General features: G+C 47.3%; 1 protein-coding gene across 1 annotated transcript in view; it reads left to right on the top strand.

Moving 5' to 3' along the window:
• Positions 1-22630, top strand: part of LOC120836260 (putative acyl-CoA synthetase YngI) — a 155158-nt gene that overhangs the window by 99173 nt on the left and 33355 nt on the right. Inside the window, exons 9-10 of the mRNA XM_040217904.3 lie at positions 20707-20855; positions 21362-21453. Of these exons, the coding sequence (XP_040073838.1) occupies positions 20707-20855; positions 21362-21453 (241 nt within the window). The remainder of the gene's footprint in view (positions 1-20706; positions 20856-21361; positions 21454-22630) is intronic.

Here is a 22630-nt window from a genome sequence, read left to right as displayed (position 1 = left end):
CCAACGGCACTACAGCACCCCATTACGTTTTCTTCTAACGTCTCGCGGAGCGCAGAACGATCATTTTCACCGTCGTCTCTCGCTCCAGCCTAGTCAGACGGCTGCCGGCTCGAGACGACAAGGCACATCATGGCGGACGACGAGACTCGGAATGCGATGCGCACAGTTTCCAGACTGTTCGATCAGTGCTGCAAGACTGGCGGCTGGATCAATAGACCGCCGAACTCTCCCAGTATAAAAGGCTCTGGCCATAGGCGGTGATTGATGCCTTCAGGTGCCGGTGCATCCGCTCCACCTGGCCGTTAGCTGCGGGGTGATGGGCGGTGGTCCGAATCCGATGTGTTCCCAAGGGCGTTAGGAACTCCCTGAAGAGTGCAGATTCGAACTGGCGACCACGGTTGGTTGTGACCTTAAAAGGTGTACCGAAGCGCGCAATCCACGTCTGCAGAAACGCCTTAGCGACGGTTTCCGCGGACATGTCTCGCAGGGGGATAGCCCCCGACCAGCGGGTGAAGCGATCCACACAAGTGAGTATGTAGGAGCAGTCTTGTGAGGGTGGCAGAGGTCCCACAATGTCAATGTGAACCTCGCTGAACCGGGCATCGGGCGGCAGGAACGGAGAGAGCGGAGAGACAGTGTGACGCTGCACTTTAGAACGTTGACACTGGGTGCATGTGCGAGCCCAATCTCGAATGTCTGTGTTCATGCCCGGCCACACATATCGGGCTTTCACCAATGCTTGTGCGGTGCGGATTCCGGGATAGGAGAGGTTATGCAGAGAGTCGAACACTGGGCGTCGAAAGGCCTTCGGCACAAACGGGCACGCGGTGCCAGTGGAAATGTCGCATGTGAGGAGCTGGGTGCATGTCGGTAGGGGCGCGTCTTGAAAAATTAGCGTGGCTGAAGAAGCACGTAGATCCCTGAGCTCTTCATCTTCTCTCTGAAGCGTTGCCATCTTGTCAAAATCAATGGGAGTAGCGGACGTAAGGCTCCCCACGTTGGCGCGTGAGTGTGTCAGCTGCGGTGTTCTCAGTCCCCTTTACATGGCGGATGTCGGTGCAGAACTCCGATATGAACGCCAGTTGCGAACTTCTCTTGGGGAGAGCCCGTCTGTTTTGGTGGTGAAGGCGTGGATCAGGGGCTTGTGATCTGTCATGATGTCAAATGACCGTCCCTCTAAGAAGTGGCGGAAGTACTTGACTGCCATGCAGACTGCCAACAGCTCACGTCCGGAGGTGCTGCAGCGAGTTTCTGCAGGTGACAGGGACTTTGAAAAAATGCCAGAGGCTGCCAAGTCTCACCAACAAACTGCTGCAACACCGCGCCAACGCCGCGATCAGATGCGTCCACCATGAGGCGTGTAGCTGCATCTGGTTGAGGGTGGGCGAGGAGCGCGGCTGCCGCCAGGTCTTCCTTAATCTGCACGAACGAGGCTTGGGCCCGGTCCGTCCACTCCAACGGAGCGGTGTTTGGTGCCGGGGATGACAGGGGATTGTTCAGAGACTGCAGTGTGCGTGCGCAACCTGGGAGGAATCTTCGGTGGAAGTTAATCAATCCCAGAAGTTGCCGAAGTTTTCGTTTGTTGCCTGGCTGAGGGTAATTCCCGAATTGCTTGCACCTTATCGCCGAGCGGGCGAAGACCGTCGGAGTTGATGCGATGTCCCAGAAAATTAATTTCACTAGCACCAAACTGACACTTGACTGGGTTGATGAGTACACCATATTCTTCGAGCCGAGTGAAGAGTTGTCGCAAGTGTTTTTCATGTTCTTCGGCAGAAATGCTGGCGACGAGAATGTCATCGACATACGCGTAGCCGAAATCCAGGTCTCGTGTTATCTCGTCGATAAACCTCTGGAAAGTCTGCGACTAGTTCCGAAGTCCGAAGGGCATCCGGGTGTACTCAAACAACCCAAACGGCGTAGTGATGGCAGTTTTTGCGATGTCACCTTCTTCTACTGGTATTTGGTGGTAGGCTTTGACAAGGTCCACCTTAGAGAACACCGTTGCTCCGTAAAGAGTGGCTACGAAGTTGTGGAAAGTAGGGCACAGGGTAGCGTTTTGGTTGGATCACTTGGTTGAGGGAGTGGTAGTCACCGCAAGGACGCCAATCTCCAGGGGTGGACTTGTGGACCATATGCAGTGGGAACGACCATGGGCTGGAGGATGGTCGCACGATTCGGAGTTCAAGCATGTGCTCTAACTCTTGCCGAGCCACGTTCAGTCACTCAGGAGGTAGTCGGCGAGGGCGTGCATGAACGGGTGGTCCCGACGTGATGGTGTGGTGCGTGATGTTGTGCTTTATGGTGCGAGTTCTGGTCACTGGAGACGTCAGGGAAGAAAACTCACGCAGCAAATCCTCGAAGTCTGACTTGACTTGCGGTCGAAGTAGTGTCTAAGTCACCGCCCCCGTGGCTTCCGCGATGCCGTGCACTGACAGGAGCGTTGTGGCATCTCGTAGCCGGGTGTTTCGCATGTTAACGAGAAGGCCGAAGTGGCCTAGAAAACCAGCTCCGAGGATGGCGTGACTGACGTCAGCAACCAAGAAAATCCATTGAAAAGTTCGGCATAGACCGATGTCCATCTTCAGAGAGCGCTGCTCGTACGTTGCAATTTTTGCAGCATTCACAGCTTGCAAGTTGTAGCTTGGGCGACTCCGACGATCGACACGGGAAGCTGGGATTGCACTGACCTCTGCACCTGTGTCCACCAGAAAGCGGGTCTTGCATACTTTGTCCACAACATAAGATGGGCGTGGTTGAGAAGGTACTCCTGATATCTGAGACAATCTTTTAGGATGAATTTGCGTTTGGGATGGCACCAAATGGTCTCTCTTCAAATTAATTTTGTTATTACGAGAACTGTTTATTGAAGGCTCCCCCCGCTGCTCATTTGGCCAGTTGGACAGGTGGAAGATGGAGAAAAGCGGCGCGCCGGGACGCCAGGAGCACCGGCCGCTTTAGTGCGTGGCCCGGGAGTTTCCCTGTTGTGCGCAGAGCGGGACGCACTTGGTGGCGCTGTCGCCAAAGCGGTGGTGGTACCAGCAAACTCCAGTACTCTCAGGCGTGCGCGACGATCTACGACGGCGAGAAAAGAAGCGAAGGCGTCTCGGCCGTGGTTTTCCCAGGGTTGCAAGTGACTGCACGATGCGCTGGACCTCGTCACGCAGGGCTCTGAATTCCGTAAAGGAAACCGCGTTCTTTACTTCGTTTGAGGCTAGAAGCGCTTGAACCGAGCTGTCGATGGCAGAGATGCTGGGTCACGAAACTTCCACTACCCTATCCGCCAGGGCAGCGAGTTCGTCAAGCGTCATGTCTCCGGCACCCGCCAACACCATGCACACATTCGCTGGTAGGCGCTGCAGAAACAACTGCCAATGGAGCGAGTCGTCAACCGTCGAAGCTTTCTCCCCGAGCAACTGGCGCATCCCGCGGAGTAACTGGGACGGTTTTCGGTCCCCCAGATCCTCCGCAGTCAGGAGCTGTTGGAGGCGCCTCTGCTCAGAGAGGGTGGTGCGGCGGACGAGCTCGAGTTTCAGCCGCGCGAATGGCTGGTCGGCCGGGGGAGAAAGTATGATGTCGCGCACCTCCGCCGCTTCCGTTCGGTTGAGGGCGGCGATTACGTGGTGAAATTTTGTTTGTTGGGGGGTTACACGTCTCGTCGAAAATTGGGCTTCAACTTTCGCGAACCAGAGGGCTGGGTCCGCCGGCCAGAAGCACGGAAGTTTGAGAGCGACGGTGGAGGCGGTGGGGGAAACCGGTGCCTGGGCGGCCGCGTCAGCCGCGGAACCGTTGGTGGAAGTCATGTTTGCTCACCGGAGGTTGCTTGGGGTCGTGTGACCGATGTGTGCTGTCCGGAACTGCGGGTTACCAATTATGTAGTAGAGACGTCCGGTACAGCAATACATGACTTCACAAGGTACAGCAATACATGACCGCGTTGGCCCCAGTGCGGGCGTGTCTCTCCGATCCCGAAAGTGTAACCCGAAACTGTTTACTCAAACGTCCGCGCCCTCCGGCGGCATACCTCAGCAGGCTCTAGTTGCCAGACGCCGGATGCGAAACCGATACTAAACGTGTGGCGAAACCGAAACTAGACATACGATGCCCAGAGTTCTTTGAATTATTATTGTTATTTATTTTCTCGGTCCTGCCTGAATATAGTCGCGTTTAATCGTGTGACACGCATTTTATTTCGAAAGCTATTGAGAACAAACAACTTGCAAACTATATTTTTATACTTTTGTGAATCCTTCGATTTTGTGACTCATGTTTTAATGAAAAAGCTTATATTCCTTGGTACCAACACACAAGATCGTCAACTGGGTTACTCACTATTTGTCCGGTCGTGAACCAGCTGACGTACTGAAACGCCAGAAAAATTCGTCGATTCTAGTAACCTCAGGGATACCGCAGGAGAGTATGCTAGATTCGTCTTATTTCTTATATTTATCAATGAGATTTGCTAACGTGTAAAATCGCACATTAAATTATTTGCGGACAATTATAAAGTATTGCGAATAGTTGGAACTGGCGCGGATGCTCGTGCTCTTCAGGACAATCTAGGAGTACTTCATGGTTGGCGTGACCGGTTGGAAATGAGCTGAAGTATAAAAAAGTGCAAACATATGTGTTTTTACGTCTTGCTTCACTGCATATGAAGTGAAAAATGCCATACTTGAGCGTATAGACAGCTAAGACGCGCAACACACTTGCACGCAACTTCCGTTCATCCTGCGAGGGAAACGAGAGGGTGGCTTTGCGCTGCGACCACGGGGGAGCAGGACCGCGTCCGCGAAGGTACGGTCTGATAAGACACCGAAACCTAGAAGCGCGTCCAAATCAAATTTGTTTCTTCAGAATGTCGTAAAATGCTGCAATGAATTACATATAAATAAAAAGAGTTGATTTAGTGGGGTTTTCAATGATGCTTAGCAAGTTTCTAACTGGAACCATACGCCTATTTTCAATATTTAAAACAAGTTAATGACGAAATTGTACTTAGTGAGCCAACTGAGCGTTAAGAAGAGCCCTAATATTATATTCTCCTGGCCGTATAACTCTTACGACTTTTGAAAGCGCATCTGTTAAGCTTGCAAATTACAACCTGTAGAATGTCTTCTAATACGTTAGGATTACATGGTTTCGTCCGCGTCTGCATCGTTTGGGAGAGACTCACGAAAATCTCTAACATCGTGCAGTGCAATATCTGGTCTCACGGATATCTAGCGTTCCTTTGTAACGTTAACTGTCAGCAAATCACTGCATCTTCGAGTGGTTTTAAACGAGCAAGATGTTAGCGCACCAATAAGCTCTTGCCCGAGGTCCCCGTGGAGCCCTAACATCAGTGGTACAATGTAGTTACTCAGTAAATTTGATAGCAGGTACTTATTTATAGAAGAAATGCACGCAATAAAGCTTAACTATGCTGCAAAGATGATAACTGCAAATTTATAACTGAACAAAGGTGCTCTTGAGCTGTCATATCAAACTCCCAGTCTTGCTACTCAGGAGCTTCTGGCTTGTGGGTGGAGTGTCAGCACGACCCAGGTGTGTCCTGCGAGCGCTCGCTCGATATGAAAAATGTATTAAACATTAAATGAAAAAAAAAAATGTCTCTCACATGGAATGAAAACAAAATTACAGATGAGACAGCAAAAAAAAAATAGAATTTAAGATACCGCTTTGCTACAATTCCTTTTCTGACATCTCAAATGTTTTGATTTGAAGGAATGGTTATCCAATTGCGGCTCAAATAGAGGACATACAGCAAACATATTAGATTTCTAGATTGTGTTTTTCTTGTAGTCAATTATAATATCTCAAATAATTAAAAAAATATATAAAAATGGACAAAAATGGTGTTTTGAGAAAATAGGCTTCAGATATTCAACGTTTGTTATTTCTCACAACGTTTAAGTGGAGGTGGCGGAGCGGCTACTCAGCAGGTTATAATTGTAATATTATATATATAGTGGTCTTGATTGGAGCCTTCTGTAGAGCTAAAGAAAGAAAATGTACATTAAGTACAGACAAAGTAAGAACCTGTCAAATTTGGCCAAATATCGACCTAAACACCGAGTTTGACAATTAAAAAAAATGAAGTTTCTAAAAAAATTTGAATACATCAAGTTCTCTTTGTACTTCATATGAAATGGTGGAAAAAGTTAAGAGGGCGGGGAAAGAAAAAAGCTAGCGCCAGCAGAGGGTATGAAACACGGGACCTACGACAGCAGGCAAAAATACTAGTTTCTGGCGCTGCGGCTTCTACAATTCCCAACCCGAGAACAAAAAAAAAAAAAGAAAATAGTGGGAATATGCGGTTTGCGCCCTTCTTCTTTTGTGAAATGCCCCAAAACACATATATTTTTCATAAACATTAAAAATTAGCCCTTTTAGCCTGCGCGATTTGAAATGAATTTTCCGACATGAGTGAGAATGTACTGTCGAAAACTCAAATGTCACAATAAAAACAAAACGTTTCGGTAGAATGCGTGTACAATTATGAATATGGTAATCAATACACTTAAAGCATTCAAAATATGTAGAATATATGTTAAAGCCAAACTCTTAGAAACCTGTTGCATCTACGTTTATGCAAATTACGTCGGGTAACCAATTGCTGTAATCCAGAGAAGGAGCTCGGTGAATGTGTAAACTGAAAACGAGGGTAGACGTAAAAACAGTTTGCTCTGCGACAGTGAGCATTACTTGAGGAAGTGACATATCATTATTATAGTTACGCCGCCAACTGATCCTTATATATCTGAAGAAGCTGTCAGAGGCGTCATTCGGTGAATTCCCTCCGTAAATATAGGGTTTGGCTCTGCCAAATGCTTGGCCGGATATTTGATGAACTGGAATTATTTAGCAGAGATCTAGAAAACCTATTTCCAGATGCTTATTTTAGGTTCGTAAAAGATATAAAATGTTTACTAAAGACAATGCTAAAAGCCGGAGTTGAATAGTGGTGCAAAACCATCTTGCCGAAGATACAGTATAAAGTTCTCTTAGGTAGAGCTAGTCCTCGCGTATGATTGTGCCCATTGTATAGCACACAAATTACATTTGCAACCTAGAATATTTACAAGCCAATTCAATTCTGAATAAGTGGAACACTAGACAATGAATATTGAATATTCAATGACTGCCAGCAAACTTCAACGTATTCATTCCCAGCAACCTACCTATTTGAAAGAAATACTCGGTGCGAACTGTTTAGAACGTCATACTACTTTTTGACACTAATACAAAAGCCTGTAGTAGGCTACAACTTACAGTTTGTACACCATTATGACGAGGAACTACAGATACGTTATCCTTTAAATATGCCTGCACTGAATTGTTTTCTTAAGTGAAACGTGCTATGCATTTTTCACTGATAAATATTTTAAGAGCTGACAATGTGCAAGTTCAAGTTTTTTTTTATATATCTCACATCTTCCTGTTGCTAATCGTGATATGCACATAAGCTGGATGACACCAACATAACGTATGTTTTACTAAGAATTTGGAAATAACACGATCGAAGTCATCTGAGGCAAGTTATTTCTGTGACACCGTTTAACCTACATCCATGGGCTTCAATTTCCGGCGTCCTTGTACACAGACATTGTTGATAAATTGTGTGCTTTACCATCTCAACCAAATCTGCAGTCATTTTTTTCGTAACTGCAACTCCATCCAACCCTAGGTTTCAGTATGCCTTGTATATTCTAGGCTTAATAGTGCTCTTGCTGCTTCACTTAAGGAATAGGAAAGAAGAATGCTTATCCTGAGAGGCATGCATTACGCCTGGTGGCACGAGGACTTCCCTGTCTTACGGGTCTTTAAAAGTCACAGACTGGGAGATGCTGCGATGCTCTTGTTTCTGGGGTTGCCTGCCCCATGATCTTGGTCGGACCACGGAGAAGGATGGAGTCCCAGCTCTTGGCCACAAGGTTTCCCAGATCTTGCGGTACCCATGCAGCTAAATATAAAACAGATCGCACTAAATTTCACGGCAGAGATGCACTATTATGGCTACAATGTTCTTGCGTGATCCCTTGTACTTCTAAAATTACTACTCCTCCAAGGCCACAGCCATGGTCACCCCTGAGGACAAGGCCATGTAGTCCTTGAGATTTCGGGTCCCTAGTTAAAGTAATTGGTTAAACGTTGTCGTTTGATTCTCTATCACCACAAAGGGAGATTTCTTTCAAATGTTCACGTTGAAGTGTGAGAAAAGTAGAAACAAAAAACAAGAACAGCAAAAGAAAGATTATTTCACAATAAGTGTGAACTGAGGATACAACTCTAGTTGACGCTCATTGAGCATGAGGGTAGAGTGTACCAGCAGAGGGCAACTGTCTTCATAGAAAGATTTTATTTGACGCACCAAGAGGCTAAGCGGTAAAAATTGGTACTTGTCAGAGCAGAATGACAAAAATGCGCCCTTTTCGACTTGACAATAACAGTGGCGCGCAGTATCTATTTTACCCACTAAATAGGCACTTCATCGTTATTTTGAGCTACCTAATCAAACTAAATATTTCTCCAGGCTTTCTTTTTAGATGAATATCTAATTTTACAATAACTATTGGGAGAACTGCTAACAAAAGCAATGCCAAGACCAACAATCAGTTTTACTTGCACTATCTAGTGGAATTGCATCAAACGAAGACAGTTTTGCAGAATGAGCACGCTCTTTAAAAAAAAAAGGGCTACGTCTGAAATATACTTTTTCCTGGTGCTCAGCAAGAGAACGAAGGAGGATTCACGGCATTCATTTCCCACCGACCAACCTCTTGCAATCAGTTGAGAACAAGTTCGAGTTGTTATGCCACTGTCATAACGTTTTCAGTGTTGCCCGTGGAGACTTTCAAATAAATGACAAAAATGAGGACCAACCTTCACAAAACTATATACCTTTTGCAACGAAAATTTATCTTGACAAATGCACGTGGGTTACAGTTTTTTTCGCGTCTATTCGTGTACTTGACGAATTTTGAGGCAAATCAGCGATAATGAGAAGAAAACGCCCGAGTACCATTAAGGAATATACAGAAAGGATGCATAGTTACAACAAAACAATTTGGAAGTAACGTACCACCACGGGCAGGGAACAGTGGTGATGCTTGCAAATTGCCACCCTGCCATGGCCTTGCACTGATCAAAGAACAAGACCCAGTCGGGGCTTGCGGCCATAAGGTGCTTCATATCATGAAGTTCTAGAAGCAGCTGCAAGTGGATGTAAAGGAAATTCCATTCCTCTGCAGACGGAGAGTCCAATAGCTAGTTTGCATTCATTAGGTGGTAATGTCATGAATGCGCTGACACTTGAATGCAGCACTATATCACCATATAGGAAAAGGTGATATACTATATCACCTTTTCCGGTAACACTAAAAACCGGAAGCATTTTTCAAAACTATATCAGCTTAAATTTGATCCGGGCAGATGCTTAGAGCCATTGTTGCAAATTCAATGCAGAAAGCCAGTCATCTGACCATGTAGGGTGAGTTCACGGTAAGTCGAGCTTATAATCACGTGACGCGCTGTTTTCGCAGCAATAGCTTGTAGCGCAAAAAGTCGTGCAGCTTAAAGAAAGAAAAAGTGTAAACGTTTGTGAGTGGGCACGTGGCCTAGTCTGGAGCTACATGCCGAGGGAGCTACTCAGACCCTAAGACAGGGATGTTTCTTGCCTCTAACCACTTGGCCAGCTTCTGCCCAGCGATTGTTCTAGATGAGTACCTGACCTCGATATTGCCATTACTTAGAAGCAATTGATGAAAATTAAAATAACTTTGACTTGCACAGAGACAGCGTGTCAGGGGCAGGTGACTTGGGATACTTAACTGGATAATGATATACGAAATACACGCAAAGCAGTTATATGGCAAGCATCTTATTTTTCAACAGGGTGGGTCGACCCCCCATTTAATCGAAGGAGTCGATGCGTAATAGGACAATACAAACAAAAATGCGTCTTAGAATTTTTTTTACACCACCAAAAAGTGTCTTCTTGAAGGCTTGATACCCAAGCTACTTGATTTAGAAAGTGCCTCAGGTGCAGAAATGCATATGCAGTAAGGGCACTTGCAAAAACTTCCTCGGCTCTGTCAACGTTGAGCTGAGGTTGAGTACAGAAGTTACACGCTCAATGACAGAATGAGAGGTGAAGGGAAATGTCTCAGTTGTTCCGCCCCTAGCACGCCTACTAGCTTCGATGACGTATCGGAGTCTTTTGGGCCTGGAGCCTGCACATGCAGCCAAAGCAGGGTGAAAGGCAACCTGCGCGTGATAAAGGGCGGGCGTACGAAACAGACACACGGCCCTTCTCTTTTTGTCACTAACTATGCTACATATTTGCCTTACGAAATAGTTTTAAAATGCAGAGAAAGGAATTGCAAATGTGCAGTCCACATTTGATAATAATAGATAATTTTGATAGAGATAGCAGGGTAGGTGTATTGCCACCCAACATTTTGCAAGTACGTTCTCCTGCCTATCTGAACCTCCGCTGATAAAGATGCGTGAGTTGGTTCAAGACTGAGTCTAGAAAACAAAGCGCTCACGACGCTTGTCTGGCCCCTTAGACCGTTCGGGTACATTCGTCGAGGTTCCAAGCTTTCTAGGCAAAATTTTCCAGAGTAAGCAAATCTCGTTCACGCCCAAGGTTGACCACTGAGTTGTGTGTACCACAGATTGTGCGAACCACTCCAAAAACTGCCGTACAACCTACAAACAAATTCTGCTGTGCTGCTGCACGAGTCCGTTCTGCCCGCTTGAGAGGAAAAACAATTTCAAGGTAGAAGACGTCAGCCCCCGCCGTACAGGCGAAAACGTTTTTTAAAATAAAATAAAATTCATAGCGTTCAGTACACACAAATAGGCTCAGGAAGGGACGACGTCAGCCTTGTTGTGGTTGGTGTTACTGTTGCATGCGAAGAATTTACCTTATCTTCTTTTCTCCGACTTACGGTTATACCCATCATTTTTGTGGCTCCTTGATTTTGCGAATCGGACGCACAAGACATAATCTCACCTACTAAATTTTGCGAAGTTAGTTCCCCCACTGGAACTCTTAAGGACTAAAATTTTCGCGAGCCCTTCTATTGTATGAAATTTTCAATTCGCTAAGCTCGCGAAAAGTAAGGGCTCGCAAACATTAAGGGGTTTACAGTATTTCCCTGTGTCCCCTGATGTTAACACTTCAAGGACGCTTAACGTACTGGTTTAAGAAAAAAATGGGCCTGTGGAAGAAAACGTGCTTCCCCAAGTTAGGGAAGTGTGGCTCTCGTGCACTACGCATAAAATGGCACATATGTTTTGGTATAGCTTCTGGTAACACGGAGTCTCAAACCTAACTATACTCGGCGTCAACTATTTTGCGCTGCCCTGTCAAGGCTAGAGTAGCTTCCACAGTGATTCAGTCCCACACTGTTTTGAGAGCATGCGGTTTAGTTTTGCATCTCGTTTGCATTGTCTAGAGGAACTAGCATGAACAGACTTGGAACACTGCAGAAGCTACCCTAAGCTTGGCAGCGCAGCTCAATATACTTAACGCCAACTAGAGAAGGATCGAGAGATGCGCGCATGCAAGTTGCTCATTTCCAAAAAGTGGATTGGAGCAAATGTTAGAACAAGATTTTTACTTACGGCGGTCATCCTTGCCATTCTGGAGCGTGAGCTCCTGTCGCTCGATTCCGCCGCTTGTCGAGTAGCCTCAGCAAGACGCCTGTGAAACATGCCTTATTCATGGATTGTACGACCCCCCCTTCCCCCAAAAAAAACAAAAAACAAAAAAAAACACTGCATTATGCCAGATATTTTATCTGGCGGGGCAGGGGCAAAAAGGAAATTAACAAAAATAATCACAAGAAATAGACTTTTATAGTAGAAACTCGACGATAGCATGAGTTTTAAAGTCAATTATGTGTCTTAAATAAACACAGGAATGGTTGGTTTATATAATGAACCGTTTTAGTTTAGCAAGTTGCAGCCCCTATTTCGCAGAAATGTGATCAACAGGGTTAAAACAAATACCATTCTCAGTAGGCCGAGATAACGCTCAGGTAGTACAAAAGCTTCGTTTGATTCACCTGCACTTCCTGCACCGGAGCAGAAAAGTATAAGGCACTGTGCCGCATGTAAGCAATTAGGCAAGGGACGAGACGAGCGATGGCGACGACGACCCGCTGTCGCTCGGTGAGTCACGCGACGAGGCAAACCGCATGAGAGCTACGTTCTCTAAGTCCAAAAATCGATCGACGCAACGAGCGAAAGTGAAGAATCTCTGTCCCTCGTCACTGGCTTCAGCAGCCTGCCGCCGTCGCTCCTCCTGTTGTTCGCTGAATTGCTTAGAAGCGGTTCAGAGAGGCTCTCTAACTGCTTACCACTGCATTGCAGCGAGCTTTTCATTCTGCCATACCCGCGGTTTTCTTTTCTAAAGACGCTCATGTAGAAGTTAGCATAGATCCTTTTTCATCGGGTTGCTCTACACATGCGCTAAACTAAAAAACGTGACTAAGCACAATTTTTCTAACTAAAAATTGTCACGAGCACTTCGCGCACAGGTTTAGATTGAAGCGCTCTTAACGTAGCTTGAAAGTCAAACGAAAAGGGGACGATATTCGATTACCGCTTCACACACTGACCCCTTCAGTTCCGTGACGATTCTAGGGCTAACTGCCAATTCTTTGGGCGGTCGGGCGCGGTCCGCTGGCCGCGCCGCGCTGACACAGGCTGATTACGCCTGGTTGAACTATTAGAGGCGCGGTCGAGTTGAGATCCAAAGTCGAAGAAAAACCGGACAGCCAAACAGCTGTCCTGTAATCCGTAGAAAGAGCCGCCCATCCGCTAGCTTTTCCTCCACGCCGCCGCGTCTTTGAAGCTGCGGAAGCTGAACCCACTGTGGCGAAGATGGGGGAGCTTCATGCTTCGCTCATCTTTGCCGACGCTGGTGGCGGTTGCGTCTGGTTGTAGCAACTAGAGGCGGTCTTTGGTGTCACTGGCTCGGTGACGTAGAAAAAGAGCCGCCCTTTTCTTCTTCGACTCTGAACTTCAACGCGACCGGGTCTTTGCTGACAGCTGCGGTTGAAGTGGCTGAAGTAGGTTTACTGTCGATGGCGGGTCGTGGAGGTGGCGGATATTGAACGGTCCACAACGCAAAAATTTGCAAAGCTGACCTGTGTTCCTCGGTGGAAGGATGTCACCGGGAACGTTTGAAGCAGGAATAGAACAGTAAAAGCCGGCCACAACATTTCTGCGCTTCTTTACCTTGCAGGTATAGCGATCGGTTGTTTCGGGTGGTCAACTGATAGTAGAACGTTGGTAGAAACATAATGACTGGAGGCATAGCAATTTAATTTATGATGGCGCCGTAGTGGAATCTACAGGTTTTCCCGCTCATTTTAATCCAAGCGACGTCCAATTTAATCCCGGGTCACTCAATTCAATTCAAGCGCCATACAATTTAATCCCAGCGCCACACAATTTAATTCCGGGTTCAGTCAATTTAATCCTCAATACATATATATATTGCGAACCAGACGGCAAAACCCGCAATTCGGTCTGGCAATCATCGTGCCAACGCGGTCAAGGACTGGCGCGTGCAGTTGTTCTTGGTCGCCTCGGCGCGTTATGCCGCCATCTAACCCAGTTCTCTCTTAATTAAACCTTTTTTATATTCTTATCTGCCTACCGGTCCTCACATTTGGCGCAGTCGACAGCCAACAATGCCAGGGACCCCGACCGCCGCTCGCCCGAACGCACCACCTGGTCGCCTTGCCTGAATTTACAGTCCGAAGTACGTAACCCGCCCTGCCTCCCTTCGTACTTCACCCGCCCGCAAACGCAAGCCCGCCTAGCGCCCGCCAGCCACAACGCCACTTATAAATTGGGCCGAAGCTACGGCCGACGACCTCGCCGGATTTACGGTGGATTTTCTCCGAAATGAGCTACTTCGTTGAAACCTCAAAGTTACCGGAGACAAGGAGGACATCATCCACCGCCTCCTCGCTGACATCGCATAAAAACAGACCACCAACGCCACCAGCATTGCTCCTTCCCGACCCTGCGACTTCCGCGCATTGCTCGCAAGAGTCATTGCCTCTTCAGACTCTTGACCCAGCGCAAAGTACGCAGCTGCTGACAAGTTTGCTGCAACAATTACTCAACATGTCTCAACGCCCAATGGCCCCCGTTCAAGTGACGACTCTCCCAAATTTCTCCGCGTCGCTGCCGACCTTTAGCGGCGACGGAGGCATCTCCGCCCGACACTGGATTGAGAAATTGGAACGAACACAAGGACTGGCGTCCTGGGAACCTTCGACGCTGCTCGCAGTCGCCCTCGGGAAGCTTCGTGGCCCGGCAGCCGACTGGAAAGTCGTCACTGGCCGTCAGTGCCCAACATGGGATAGTTTCAAGATCGCGTTCAAAGCGCAGTTCGACGACAGGTTATCCCTCTTGCAGTGGCAGCAGAAGGTTACCTCTCGAGTACAGTCACGTGGAGAGAGCCTGGTGGACTACTCTCTAGCAAAATTAAAGCTCATCTCCAAGTGCCCAGTCGTTCTGACCGACGTCCAACGTATTGAGTATGCTATTCAAGGGGTTCAGGATGGACACTTGGCGACATCCATTGCTGCGCAACGCCCTCCAACAGTCGCTACGTACATGGACATTGTCACAGAACTTGACCGGACATTAAGCCACTCCAATCTTTGACCGAGCCGCGCAGAGAACTCAAACGCCAAGCCTCCAGTGTCCAAGCCGTATCCGGCATCTACGCAGAGTTCGCTCGGAGCAAGCATTTCAGACAGAGCTGAACACATGCCCGCATCGCCGTCACGCATTTCATCTCTCCCACCAGATGAACAGGATGCTCGCTACCGTATGATCACTTCCAGACATGGAGCCCCCGCCTACCGTCCCGGCCAAGAATTGAGCAACGCCGTATGCTACAACAGTCGACAGAAGGGTCATCTCTCTGCCAAGTGTACTGAAGCAAGGACTTCACGTAACCGTCAGCCAGCTAACTCCAAGGCCAATATCCCTTCCATGTCGTGCCTTCAAGACCCTAATTCGTTTGAGGGCTCACTGGTCCAGTGTGCAGTGATCCAAGCCGACATTCCTGCCATCGGCAAGATTGACGCTTTCCCGGACAGTGGGTCCAAGCTGACCATACTGTCGCACGATGTCGTCAAGTCCTCAACCTTGCTACCGTGGACAAAGCCACCCATTGCTGTCGTTGGTGGTGGTACGGTCGTCCCATCGGGTACACTGTGCACCCGCACCTCTGTAGGACCCATCTCTGCAATCGTTGAGGTGATGGTTCTTGCACGCAATCCCCTGCCATTGATCCTCGGCGAGGACTGGTTTGAAGCAGCCCACGCAGAACTTCTCATGAGACCACCTAACCCGACTGAGATTCGTCATCCCAGCACAGGCGTTGCCTTGTTGTGCCAAGAGAAGGTGTTGCCGAGGATGCCCAATGATGTTCTTCTCTACACCACGACACTACCATCAGCTACACCGACAGTCCCAGCGACAGGAGGTCTCCAGCTTGAACCTCTTCCAGATGCCAACCAGCCATCGTGGTTAGCTTTTGCGTGCCATGAAAGATTGCTTCAGCCAGGAAGTAACCATCAAAAGACGTCTGACACAAGTAACCTTCAAACCAACAAGACGAGTTCCATTCTGTGTGATGCCCAGATTGGAACACAGCTACAGCCAGAAGAGTCCGCCGCAGTTCAATATGTCCTGCATCAACATATTGCCCTTTTCGCCACTGATGATAACGACCTGGGCCTGTACGAAGGAACCGAGCATGTCATTGACCTTATCCCAGACGCTGTTCCTTACAGTCGTCAACCATATCGGTACGCGGCAGATGACCGACAATTCATAGAACAACAGTGTGAAGAGCTCCTGAAGAAGGCCATCATAGTGCCCTCTTCCAGCCCTTGGGCTTTTCCGGTAGTGGTTGTTTCTCGTGGAAGCAAGAAACGGCTGTGTGTCAACTACATTCCACTGAACAAACAAACGATCAGCATGGTACAGCCCCTGCCCCGTGCCGATGACATCATGGATGACATTGCAGGTTGTTCGCTCTTCGCCTTCCTGGACTTAAAGTTTGCCTATTGGCAAATTCGAATGCGCCAAGAAGACCAACCCAAGACATCCTTTATTACACATCGTGCCACGTTCCAGTGGACGAGGATGCCATTCGGACTCAAAAATGCTCCTGCCACCTTCCAGAAAGCCATGCAGACTATCTTTGAACAGCTCCAGGCCCGACACCCAAAGTGCGGAGTCCGGGTATACCTTGACGATGTCCTGCTCTTCGCTACATGCTTCAGTGAGTTCATCGATTTGCTCGAAGAAGTTCTCAAGCTGCTGCAGTCGAGTGGGTTTAAAGTCTCTCTTGCAAAGTGCCGGTTTGCAGTGCCGTCCCTTACATTCCTGGGATATGTTCTCTCCAAGGAGGGGAAACAGCCAAACGCGGCAAAAGTAGAGGCCATTTTGAAGATGTCCCCCCCGACAACTGCGAAGTCTGTACTGTCCTGGTTACAGACAGCTAGTTTCTACCGACGTTTCATCCCCGAGTTCTCCCAAATATCGGCGCCCCTCCAGAACATTGTTAGGAGTGGAACCTACAACTGGACACCTGCTTGCGAATCTTCATTTCAAGCTCTTCGTCAAGCGCTCACTTCAGCCCCAGTCATTTGCCATTTTGACCCTTCAGCTCCGACCACAGTGACCACGGATGCATCAGCTGTAGCACTAGGTGCTGTTCTTTCGCAATGTCAAGACGGCCGTGAAGTCATCATTGAGTATGTTAGCAGAGCACTCTCCGCCAACGAGAAAAACTTACACAGCAATGTCTGGGAATGCTTAGCTGTCCATTGGGCCATCTGCCAAAAGTTCCGCCACTACCTCCTGCACCGGAAGTTTTGCCTGCTAACAGACAATTGGACCGTAGCCTGCCTCACCAGCAACAAGAAGCCGTCCCGCCGGTTTACTGGAATGCTCATGGACCTCATTGAATTTGACTTTACGGTTCAGCACAAGCCAGGCAAACAGAACGTTGTTGCAGATATGTTATCCCGTCTAGCCTGTGCTATCGTACAGCCCCTGACCTCACTGCGCCAACTTCAGCAAGAGGACGAGGAGTGTTTGGCCATACACCAGAGCCTCCTGACTGACAGCAAAGTTTGCAGAGACTTCTTTGTCATGGATGACATACTTTATCGTCGCAAGCCTCCAAGTCTGAACACAATTGTTGTGCCCCGTAAGTTGCGCCAGTCTGTGCTCGAGCTAACGCATGACAACAGCGGCCATATGGATGCAAGACACAGATTACAGAAGCTGCGAGACCGCTACTGGTGGCCGCAGATGAGCGCCACAGTGACGCGGTATGTCAGCGGATGCCAAACATGCCAGATAAGCAACCGCCCTGCAACAAGAGGTGTTGGGAAGATGGGCTTCATGCCAACAACTGAGGTCCCGTTTAGCACTGTTGCGCTGGACCACGTCTCAATTCCCGCTAGCGACAGTAAGAAATACATCCTTAACGTCATCAATTTTGCCACTCACTTCATAGTGCCTGGTGCAGTCTCAACAACTAGCACAAAGGAAGTGATCCAGCACTTGCACTCAATATTTTATCTCTTCGGGGTTCCCGACGACTGTCTTTCGGATCATGGCCGTGCCTTTGAGTCCAAGGAATTTATGCGATTTCTGGCCCTTCACGGCATTCAGCAACACTTTTCGGTTGCGTGCCGTGCAGCCAGTAACGGACTCGTCGAGCGAAGCAACGCGACACTTTTATCGGTGCTTAGAAAACTGTGCAGCGACGAGCCATTCCTGTGGGAAGACAAACTCAGTGCTACGGCCTTCGCTGTAAACACGACCATGAACACCAGCCTGCAGGTTTCGCCTTCTGAACTGCTACACGGATATGTCCCCAAACTTCCCATGGAGAAGTTTCGGCGCCCAGAAGCTACCGCCCTTGGAACAAGGCTACTAGATCTCGCAGGACGTCGAAGCGAAGCGCAGCAAAACTCTGCTCAAGCCAGACAGCAGCGGAAACGTCGCTATGATAAAACTCACCGTGATGGCACCTTTCAAGTAGGCCAGTTTGTATGGCTTCAGCGCCAAGAGCCCATCACCAATGGGACGACAAAAATGGCCCCAACATTCAAGGGTCTCTATTGAATTACGGAACAAAGAACCCCGGTCACTTAAGTGGTCCGCCGCGTTGCTGCTCATGCGACCAGCACTTCATCCAAGAATGAAAAGGTTGTGCACTCGAGCCAACTTAAGCTGTTCTGTCCGCCATACATGGACCCTGCGCTCTTCCCCCTTGAAAGATCCATCCCCGTTACTTCGCAACCTGGTGGAACGAGTGATAAAGAAGCCATCGTTGAAACTGTTGTGAGCCCTACCTGCCACAACCCTTCAGGCGAAGAGCCACCGTCAACTTCTAGTAGTGTGCGGGGCCACATTCAGCAGCCTAGATGGATTGATGACCATGAGGAATGAACAGTTGAAGAGAACCAGGATTGGTTAAAAGAGGGGTGGGATGTGAGCCAGACGGCAAAACCCGCAATTCGGTCTGGCAATCATCGTGCCCACGCGCTCAAGGACTGGCGCGTGCAGTTGTTCTTGGTCGCCTCGGCGCGTTATGCCGCCATCTAACCCAGTTCTCTCTTAATTAAACCTTTTTATATTCTTATCTGCCTACCGGTCCTCACAATATATATATATATATATATATACATATATATACGCACTTATTGTGTTCAGTGGCCGTGTTTCGTGTACACATTTGGTAACTTAGAACAATTGTTTATACAATTAGAATTTTTGCGGGCAATTGATAATTTGATTACTAATGTGATTACCTTGAGTTAGTAGTCCCACTATGAATGAGGCTTAATTGATATGTTGGTTACTCTTTTTAGAGCGCAGCTCTTAGCTTAGGGACCTGTTTCCGGCTTAAGCGGCGTCGGCGTAACCACGCGGTGCATGATGGGTAAATTTCCCGCTAAATTTAGCGGAAACGTTTCCCCGCTAAATCTAGCGGAACATTTTTCCCGCTGTATTTAGCGGAAAAATTTTCCCCTCTAAATCTAGCGGAGAATTTTCTTAGCTAGATTTAGCGGAAACTTTGCCCCGCTAGGTCTGGCGGAAAAGTTTCCCCGGCAAATCTAGCGGAAAATTTTTCCCGATATATTTAGCAGACAATTTCCACGCTAAATATATTGGGGAAAATTTTCCGCAAAATTTAGCGGGAAAAGTTTTCCGCTAGATTTAACGGGGAAAATGTTCCGCTAGATTTACCGGGGAAAAATTTTCGCTAAAGCCAGCGGGAAACTTTTCCGCTAGATATAGCGGGAAAATTTTTCCACTAGATTTAGTGGTGAAATTTTTCCGCTAAACTTAGCGAGAAAATATTCCCGCTAAATTTAGCGGGGAAAAGTTTCCGCTAAATTTAGCAGGGGAATTTACCCATCATGCACCGCGTGGTTACGGCAACCGCGACGGCGACGCCGAGGCCACTCAAGCCTGAAAGGGGTGCCTAAGAGCTGTGCTCTAAAAAGAGTTACCAACATATCAATTAAGTCAATAGTCAATAGTGGGACTAGTAACTCAAAGTAATTACAATAGTGATCAAATTATCAATTGCCCGGCAAAATTTCTTACTGCATAAACAACTGTTCTAAGTTACCAAATGTGTAAGCGAAACATGACCACTGAACACAGTAAGTGCGTATATTGTGGATTAAATTGACTGACCCCGGGATTGAATTGTGTGGCGCTTCGATTAAATTCTATGGCGCTTGGATTAAATTGAGTGACCCCGGGATTAAATTGGTCGTCGCTTGGATTAAAATCTGCGGGAAAACCTGTAGATGGCTGCATGTTATAAGCCTGACGAAAAGCACAGTGATCATTGCGGCTGCAGCCATAGCAATTAAGAGCATAACGGCAAGATACAGGAACCGCATTGGTAGCATGTATGACGATTATATTATATGTTGAGTCTTGATGGAACTATATGAGCTGCTTGATTGTTTCTGTTTTTTGTATTCTTCAAATAAGAAAATACGGCTCTTGTCTAACTCTCACCACCTTTTGTTTAAAAATAGAATACCACGAATTAAACTGACAAACACTTTATTCGTAACTTTCACCCGGTGTGTCCTTGTGCTTCTCTACATCTCCGTTGACCAAGGCGAAATCAACCTTGCCATCGTCCAATCTGAGGCGACCCCAGAGCAAGAACATTTTCGTCAACAACAAAGAACTAAAACAAAATTAAACTATCTTTCAACGCCGTCTTTACAAAAAAAGAGAAAATCGACTTCGTCTTTTTTATGATGTCACAAAAATGATATTCAAAATGACACGTTTCAGTGATAGCATAACTAAAGAGCAGGTAATTTCAGACATCTAGGACTTTATCCACTTTCGCGTGGAAATCAACGAGATCCTTGCCTTCCCTTTGAAATTTAAGCTGGTCTAATAGACTAGTATTACACATCTTCAAGCATTACTATGATTATCCACATTCGACAGGCTTTTTTACCATCTCAATTTGCAGCAATTGTTTGATACAAGGACTGACTTTATTATTGGGCCACTGTGTTTTATCGGCGAGGCTCAGGCAAATGAGAAGCTGTACAAAACTCCAGTGGATACTCCTTGGGTTTTTGCTTGCAGCGTGAATTCATGTGCGTGAACGGAGACTTGATCTATGGATTCGGCAGAACACTGGGCGTGTTTGCTGCGACGATGTTCGGCTCCACTGTTCTATTGCCGGGACCTAAGTTTACGGCAAAGGACACCCTGGAAGCCATCACAGAGCACAGGTAACGCGAGCCTTTTAGAAAATTTAGAATATTACCTTGTATAACCTATTTGGTATGGAAACGAATGGCCCTACGGTGGCAGTGAGGTCTTAGTTGGGCTAATGAGCCATGCTCTTAATATTCAACCTACGGTTAGCTCTAATAATCTGGCGCACACGTTTCTTCTGTTCTGACTACCATATCTTAAGGTCACCTAAGTGTTAGAGGCACGTTTCAAACTGAGGTCGTCATTCTGTACAAGCAGGAGATCTCACTGTTGCGTGTTTAAGGACGCCATCGACTTTACAAGATTTGCGACCGATGCGGTCTGACTAGATGATTGGGCTAATGTGCCATTTGACGTCGAGAAGAACGGCGTCTTCTTCAATTTTGGTTGTCATGCGCAAGCGCGGAGAATAAGTTATAGTTTGAAAAGTGCGTACAAGAACTCGCACATGAACCGAAAACTTCTTGACATTTCATGGATCGCTGGCTTACCACTAAAAGAAATACTCTCGACATTCCAGATGCACCATCGCCACCGGTTCACCGAGCATGTTCTTTGATATGTTGCGTGAGCTTGAAGAAGGATCGTACGACGTTTCGTCCCTTAGAAAAGGTATGAAAGTTTGATCTAATAATTGTACAGGGTTGCACTTTCTGAGACCACCTATACTTCAGCCCACCTAAACAGTGACTACTGTGCAGATCATAAGCGCGAGGCTCGTGTTTTAATAGCGCTATGGTTGGAGTCATCCTCGTGCAGCTCGTTCAGTGGAAGCTAAAGTAATAGTTGCGCAATCTCTTTTGTAACCTTCTTGGTAATTATTACAGAATAAAAGCTCGGGCACATGCACTAAATCGAGCGAAAATTTGAACAAGCAAGAATTATTTGAGGCACTGCAAGAAGACTGCACAGACGGTCTCGTTAAATGAGCGTAACGATATTCGTAATGGAAAGACACTGGAGCGGTTCCTTTAATAAAAACAATGTGTGAAACTGTCTGTTCAACTTTTTTTTTTTAATTTTCGTACGTTTCCGGCGGTATTTTGCACATGCTTTTCAGTTTATTTTAGCCTCAGGTGCGAAAACAAGCAAGAATAAACTCGTAAAAATGGAAACGAGGCTGGGGTTTAGTTATGCTTTTCTTCAACTTTAGCGTGTTTTGTATGATTACCATAGTCTGATGAATAAGTTGAGACGAACCTCCTCGTGGCAACGCAAGCCCGCATTGCTTCTCTCTCCCAAGTACAACACTATTCTCTTTTCTGAGCGTATCATTGACATGACGAACGCGCTGATCATTGGTGCGCCACCGGTTCTGTTGAGTAATATCCGGTTTAATCCACTCCTTTCTCTTGCGAGGCTGTGCCGCTTTGTTAAGACAACCGCAAAACATACAGTGAGCGCCTGATATCTATCGTAGAGTGGAGCCAAATGCGACATGCGGGTGTCCACCGAGAAAACTGCATATCACACCGCCCGTAGTTCAATGACGCAGAAGCGAAAAAATCCATGACCCGTGCATGCGCATAAAAAGGAGAGGAGGAGGCCAAATTGTTTCTAGTTATAAATGAGAACTTTCCGTGGGGGCTATCGATATAAATGCTACCGGAAAGCATGGCCGAGGAAACGTAGTGTGCAAGTCTGAACCGCCGTATGTCAGGCAATCACTGCTTCACAAGAGCGAACTTCACTATGTGGCATACGGCCATCTTTCTAACGCGTCACATGGCGAACGGGCCGGTCGTCGAGTATGTGAGCTGGTGTTTAAGTGCGAAACCTTGGACAACGA

Source organism: Ixodes scapularis, unplaced genomic scaffold (assembly GCF_016920785.2).
Source record: "Ixodes scapularis isolate PalLabHiFi unplaced genomic scaffold, ASM1692078v2 PGA_scaffold4__175_contigs__length_147842914, whole genome shotgun sequence".
Classification (NCBI taxonomy): Eukaryota; Metazoa; Arthropoda; class Arachnida; order Ixodida; family Ixodidae; genus Ixodes; species Ixodes scapularis.
The sequence above is the reverse complement of the archived record's forward strand: the minus strand, read 5'-3'. Positions and strand labels throughout refer to the sequence as shown.